A 7,020-nucleotide genomic window follows, 5' to 3' on the forward strand; every position below is an offset into this window, starting at 1 on the left:
CATTATTAGAACCATGTGTACTTGGACTCAGCGTGTAGCTGAACCTAAAAATGTTAAGTTTAAAAGTAATTCAGACCCATGTCATTCTCATTTGGAGTTGGCATCGTATCATGTCTAAATACATTAAGTTATTATCTTGTCTTTACTCTTTTAATTTTAATCATGAGCTTTTAAACAAACATATCAAAGATATATTAATTCATTACGGGCTATAAGTTTTAACCAAAACTTTCTTTTCATTTTTTTTGCGCTAAGAAAATGAGAGGGGGAATAAGCAACTATGCATAGCTTAAATTCTTGTGCTAAAAAAGACTAGTACGTATTACAGTACACATATAAACCTTGAATTTTTCAATCTCGGTAGAAAAACCATGAAAACTAAAAAAATTCCTCATTAAAGATTGACAAAAACATTTTAGAAAGATTGTGGTGTTAACGATGGAAATTTGTTGTAGGCAAGTCTGAGAGTTAAAAAAAAATATTACTTTTAATTTGAGTTAGACAAGAATCGGGTTGATTATAAAAAAAAGTTCCTTATGATTGACAAATGAGTGAAACATAAATTGGCCATTTCACTAATGATAGGTGTTAATCTTGCATGATATTATTGCACAATTTATTTACTGGAAATTAGTATCAGTTAACTTTATGAGATTCATTAGAGATGCTTTCCCACCAACTCATCACTAAGTTAATAAAGCTGGGAAGATCTCGAATAGAAATCACTAGTTGCATGGATTTGTTTCGGGTTAGATTATTATTTTTTAATTTAAAAAAATATTAAAAGTATAAAAATTATTTTTGATAATATTATTAAATTTAATTAATGGATTAATTTTGAAACTTGTCCACCTAAATTCTTATTAAACTTGAATTTCAAATTAAATTGTGTGAAAACTGATACGTAAATCTATCATAACTAAATTATGTAAGAATTCTAATAGAAGTGGATAGAGCCGAGCCAATAAAAAACATGTTTTAAAAAAAATCATAATTCTTTATGTAATTCTTTAATTACATTCAAATTTGTATAGAAGAATCTATAAACTCAATTCTATGAAAGATTCGCTTAAAAAAAAAACAAAGGCCCCTTTCTACAGTATGCATTCCATCCACACACATCTGAAAAACTCTCGTAGTGCCTAGTCAAGAGCCAACGACTTTGAATAATCAAATGTTGAAAATTCTGAAGACTATTCTCCAGTACACCGGCAAACTACTTGAGACATGTCACTACCTTGCTAGACAAGTGCTAAAAAAGCTGTGGTTAGCTTAGGATAGCATGATGGAAAAGTTGCAGAAGCGACAAGAAGCATGATAGATTTTATTTCTGCCATGAGAGAGAGTCTTACAACTACATCATCTAGGATTGGAAAGAACAGATGCTGGAGGAGGTGCTGAAGAAATATGGTTGTTACCAGCTGGAGAAGATATCATTGCATGCGAAAACCGATAATTGATCTTTGAATCTACCTCCATAACACCTTCCAGCACTTTTAAAACTGTTGACATGAGAGGTCTTCTTTCTGGGTCATCTTGCAAACACCAAGCAGCAACCTTTATCATCCTCGTTATTTCCTCTCTATCACTCCGCGTGTATTCATCCAAATTTTCCACAATGTCTATTACTCCATCTTGATGATCAGCTTTCTTCTGCAGCATTGTAAGCAAATGAAAGGCAGATTCTGGTTGTGATTGGTCTACATTTCTGCGTGCACAAACTATTTCAAGGAGGACAATTCCGAAGCTATATATGTCAACTTTAACCGTAATACGACCTAATGGTTGACGCCATTCTGGAGCAAGATATCCCGGTGTTCCTCTCATTGAGATTTGAACCTGGCTCATATCTCTATTGATTAGCTTGGATAACCCAAAATCAGCGATTTTGGCGTGGAAACTTGAATCCAAAAGAATGTTCTGTGGTTTTACATCAAGATGTATTATGGTATGTCGACAGTCTTCGTGAAGATAAGCCAGGCCTTTTGCTATGTCGAGTATAATCTTCTTCCTGGTCTGCCAATCAAGGAAAGATCCTTGTACATTCATAAAAATCCAATTGTCCAACGATCCATTGCTCAAATACTCAAAAACCAAAAGCCTAGAGGATTTCTCTGCGCAAAATCCAATCAACCTCACCAAGTTAAAATGGTGCAGACTTCCAATTGCCTCGGCTTCTGCTAAAAAAGCACTCATTCCTTGGCCTCGTTTCTCCAACCTCTTCACAGCAATTTGTGTTCCATCTCCCAATTTTCCTTTGAATACAGACCCGAAGCCGCCTCTTCCAAGTCTCTCGTTGAAATTATTAGTTGCAACGTACAGTTGTTGGTATGAGAACCTGACAGGCATTCCTGGAACATGCTTTATATGATCATCTTCCACATCCTGCGGATCTTGTTCAGACTTCCCACGCCATCTTGCCCTCAAAATAAAAGGCATGACTACAGAAGGAATGATAACAACAAAACTAAATATAACTGCTGCTATAATTGGTGCCGAACTTCTAGGACTTATTTCTGGCGAAGGCCTTGGTGGCGCTATCCCTTGTGGCGAAGGCCTTGGTGGCGCTATCCCTTGTGGCGAAGGCCTTGGTGGCGTTATCCCTTGTGGCGAAAGGCTTGGTGGTTTTTTAACTTGTGGGGAAAGGCTTGGTGCTATTATCGGCGGTTCGGCAGGTCCTGAAGAACGTACAGCTATCCCGTCTAATGGTGATCTTGCCACAGCGTATACAGGTCCTGAAGAAAAAACTGGCTTGTTACTTGTCAACGCCTTGCATCCAATTGTGTTTCCTGTGATGGACATGTAAGCGTCAAAGAACAGATGTATGAATTGTGTAAGCTAAAATTTCTTTCACCGTGTAGTACAATATATATAGAATGTGTCTCTGTGGGAAACTAACTTCTATTTGTGCAGGCTTTCTTAACTTCTCATCAAACAAATTACACCACTCCTAAATGTTAAAATGATTAAAAACAAAATACCAAACTCAAAAAACTATAAGACTGAAAAATGGAAAAATTATCATTCTTTCCAAGGGAAAAACCAGTTGGGATCGTTGGGGTGACATAGAAGAGAGGTCTTGGATCATATGTTGAGTTTATTCCTGGCCATACAATTGTTTAATATTGTTAAAGTTGTTGAAACATAAGATAACAGCTTAATTAATTGTGTTCAAGAATTAGAGATGGGAACAGAAAAATTGTGATAGATTGCTGTACCATACCTGATACGAATAAATGAGCAACCAAGAAAGGAGATAAATGCATAAGCAACTTCAGTAGTGACATTGAAGCAGAATTAGTTTGAGAACAAGAACAACAGAAATAAAAAATTTGGATTCCAAGTAACAGATTTTGTTTTTCTTTTTTTTCTTTGGGCTAAGCTTTACTTGAAGGTTTCATGAAGATCAGGATATGTCTATTACGGCGTAGGGGACTGACTTTGTGAGTAGAAAAGTTTGTGTTGAAAGTTCTTCCTTTGAATACAGACCCCACATTTTTTACTGGATAAGGCAACCACTTTCTTGAAAGTAAGGCAAAAGTGACCCCACATTTTACTGGATACTCTGAATTAATTTATTAACTCTAAGAAAAATAAATATGATGCGTTATATTTATGATAAAAATAAATAAATTTATAGCCCACTATTTTATTTGGTCCCTATAGTTTTTTAATTTTATATTTTGATTCTAAGCTTATTTTTTTCATGTTTCGGTTCCTAAATTACCTTTTGGAAATTGTCCACGATAAAAAAAAAATAGAAACATTGAATACATAAGACAAAAAAAGAAGATAGAGATATAATTGTGTTTGGTAGTAATGTACAAAATAAAGTAATTGTCTATATATCCTATTTGGTAATGGTGGACAAGATATGATAAAATATAAAACGTCTATTTTACCCTTATTATGTATTATTGTCAAACTTATATATTAAAAAAAAATTAGGTCAACCCGAGTTGATTTTCGTGACTTGTGATTGTAGCCTCATTTTAGATTGACTTCTGAATCGAGTTTTAAATTATAATAATAACCACTTTTATCTATATGTTGACTCAGGTCCGTCTTGACTAGTGACTAGGGTCTTATCTTGGGTCGACTCCTGAATCAAGTTTTAAGACTATGATAATAACTACTTTTATTTTTATGTTAACTCGAGTCAACCTAGGTTGAACTTCTTGACCCGTGATTCGGGCCATGACACATGACTTAGGCATTGCCTCAATTTGACTATTGAGTCAGGTTTTAAAACTATGTTAATAATCATTTTTATTCATACGTTGACTTGGATTTACTCTGGTTAACCCTCAAACCCTTGACACGGGCCTTGCTCAAGTAAACCACTGAGTTAAGTTTTAAAACTATAAAAATAAATATTTTTATCCTTACATTAACCCGGATCAACTTGGGTTGACCTTCTTAACTCGTGACTCGGGCCTTGTCCGAAGTCGACCATTGAGTTGAGTTTTAAAACTACGATAATAGACACTTTTATTTTTATGTTGACCCCCTCTCAACATGTGACCAGGGCCTTACCCCTAGTCAACTCCTAAGTCGAGTTTTAAAGCTATGATAATAACAATTTTTATCTTTAAGTTGACTCAAGGTAATGATCAACCCGACCCATGACTCGGATCGACCTCGATTCGAGTTTTAAAATTATGATAATAAGAACTTGTATCCTTACACTGACTTAGGTAAACCCGACCCGTGACCTAAGCCTTACCCTAGATCGACCTCTAAGTTAAGATTTAAAATTATGATAATAATCATTTTTATCCTTACATATCTTAGTTTGATAATTTCAAAATTAAAAGTTTTTTACAAGGATATTTGAGAAATAAAATACTAATAAATATTGTCTAAAGAAACAAGTCTTATTTGTACCTCTTATTTTGAGAGTATAGAAATTCACTCTAAAATTATTCGGTGATAGATTTATTTTTATATCTATCTCTATTTCATCAAACAAACATATTTTCATCTCTATTGTGTTCATTTATATTATATTGAGATAGTAACCAGCTACTATGTTATCAAAGGCGAGAGAAAGTCACTAAGAAAAGAAATTGAGATAAAAGGATCGATTAACAATATTTTAGGCATGAGAAAGGTTCATATTAGTGTTAATAGGCTCACCTCGAAAGTATAGTTTTATGAATGTGGTTTGAAATTTTCATTTTGCTCTGAAAAGTAAATCAAAACTCGATAAGGTTTTTTTATTTGATATGATTTTTTTTAATCTAATTTGATGGTATTTTAGAATTAAAAATGGGTATACATTTGAGACAAAAATTTTCCTTTTTTCTTCATTTCTCTCTCCACGCTTGAAATTCACAGTAATCATTTAAAAATTCTCAGTAATCTTTTTAGTTGTGCTTTTTTTTATTATTATTGATCCTTATTTTTTAGATTTGTAATTTTTGTCCTTGACCCTTTTGCAAGTTTTCAATTTTATCTTTCAATCTAAATTTATTATTTTATGTTTCTTTAATTTTGGACCTAGTTTTTTTTATTTCTTAATTTTTTTCTTACCCATTTTATAAGCTTTTGATTGCTTTCAATTTCATCATTTGATAAAAAAAATTAATTTGTTTTTTTATTTAGTCCTGGTTTCTTCTTTTAATTATTTTATAAATTTAATTTTTATTTTCAATTTAACTCTCCAATCCAAAATTATCCATCCTCTCATTTGTTTTTTGTTTTTCAAATTTGATCCTCATTCTTTTTATTGCTATTTTTTTAAAATTTTTCTTAATTATTGTTTTCTTAATTTTATCATTTGACATTTGATTTATAAGCAATTACAAGACACGAGCCTTATAATCCAACACAGGTTGATATCTTTTTTTTACTTATTTTTTTATCTTATTACTCGACATTGATGTTTTCACAAAATAGGTCTCATAGTTTTCTTCATTTTTCTTTCTATTAGGTTATCCTAATCTCATGACCTGACTTATGAGTTTGACAAGTTAATCTAGGTAGGCTCACATATGTTTTTTGGCTTTTAATTACTCTTTCTTCTTTGGATTCTTTTGTGTGGTTAAAGTTTTTTTAATTTCATCTTTAAATATTTGATTTGTTGAGAATTGGGTTTCATAGTATTTTCATATTTGGTGTTTCTAGTCAAATGGCTCGGGTAACGAATTTTATAAGCTAATGACGGTTCTTAAGAAAATTAAATTTCATGATATTCTTCATTTTTGTTTCTATCGAGTTAATTGATCTTATAACCTGACATGTGGATTTGGTGGGTTGACCCGAGTGAGCTCATGCTTTCTTTTAGCTTATAATTGCTATTTTTTTCATTATTTTATATGATTGTTTTTTTATTTCAATTTCATCGTTCAACATTTGATTAGTTGAAAATTGTGATTCTATATTTCACAAGTTGACTTCACTTTTTTGGGCTTATCTTTTTTTGTTGGAAATTGAGCTTTTTAATTTAACACGAGTCTAAGATTTCACAAGTTATGATTTTGAAAGATTAAGCTGGGTATAGAAGATTCACTCAAGTTTACTTGGTTTTTAATATTATTAAATTATTGTTTTTTTATGTTATTAAAAATTATTCAACCCAATCGACTCAATGGCCCGAGTCTCGAATTTTTTTTATTTCTTTAGAAATCCTAGCATCGTGTTAACTTTGTTCATCTTATGTCCAAAAACATTTGACCTAACTTATGGCGTTGTACCGACCATCGATATAAGTTTACTTTGGTTACTTGTTTTTGTCCTTTTTTATTATTTTTTTCACTTTCAACTTTCAATATTTGTTTTATTATAATTGAACCTTTTTTTTTTTTTCGATGTGGGTTTCATGATTTTATCATGGTCTCACATCCTAGATTTCAGATTTCATAGGTTAACTATTATTAGTCCGGGTCGATCTAATATGTAGTCTTCTTAATATTAAAAAAAAACATACATATCATCCAATATATCACCATTTAAATATTTTAAAAGAGTTTAGGTCATTATCTGTAAAGATCCCACATCGGAAGCGAGCGTCCAGAG

At 32.0% G+C, this 7,020-nt stretch overlaps 1 protein-coding gene across 4 annotated transcripts; it reads right to left on the reverse strand.

Annotated features, from left to right (window-relative positions):
• Window positions 1-1,123: 1,123 nt before the first annotated feature.
• LOC133698782 (G-type lectin S-receptor-like serine/threonine-protein kinase SD2-5) lies at window positions 1,124-3,432 on the reverse strand. Of its 4 annotated transcripts, XM_062121845.1 has the most exons (4): window positions 3,224-3,432; window positions 3,044-3,103; window positions 2,556-2,789; window positions 1,124-2,525 (listed from the first exon to the last, which is right to left on the reverse strand). In XM_062121845.1, exons 1-4 carry the CDS (start codon window positions 3,285-3,287, stop codon window positions 1,360-1,362), a joined length of 1,524 nt encoding a protein of 507 aa, XP_061977829.1. In that variant the 5' UTR covers window positions 3,288-3,432; the 3' UTR covers window positions 1,124-1,359. The 4 variants fall into 4 exon arrangements, with proteins under 4 accessions (XP_061977829.1, XP_061977828.1, XP_061977831.1 ...); XM_062121844.1 differs by having other exon boundaries at window positions 1,124-2,789; XM_062121847.1 differs by lacking the exon at window positions 3,044-3,103 and having other exon boundaries at window positions 1,124-2,735.
• Between the last annotated feature and the right edge of the window lie 3,588 nt (window positions 3,433-7,020).

Source organism: Populus nigra, chromosome 7 (assembly GCF_951802175.1).
Source record: "Populus nigra chromosome 7, ddPopNigr1.1, whole genome shotgun sequence".
Taxonomy (NCBI): domain Eukaryota; kingdom Viridiplantae; phylum Streptophyta; class Magnoliopsida; order Malpighiales; family Salicaceae; genus Populus; species Populus nigra.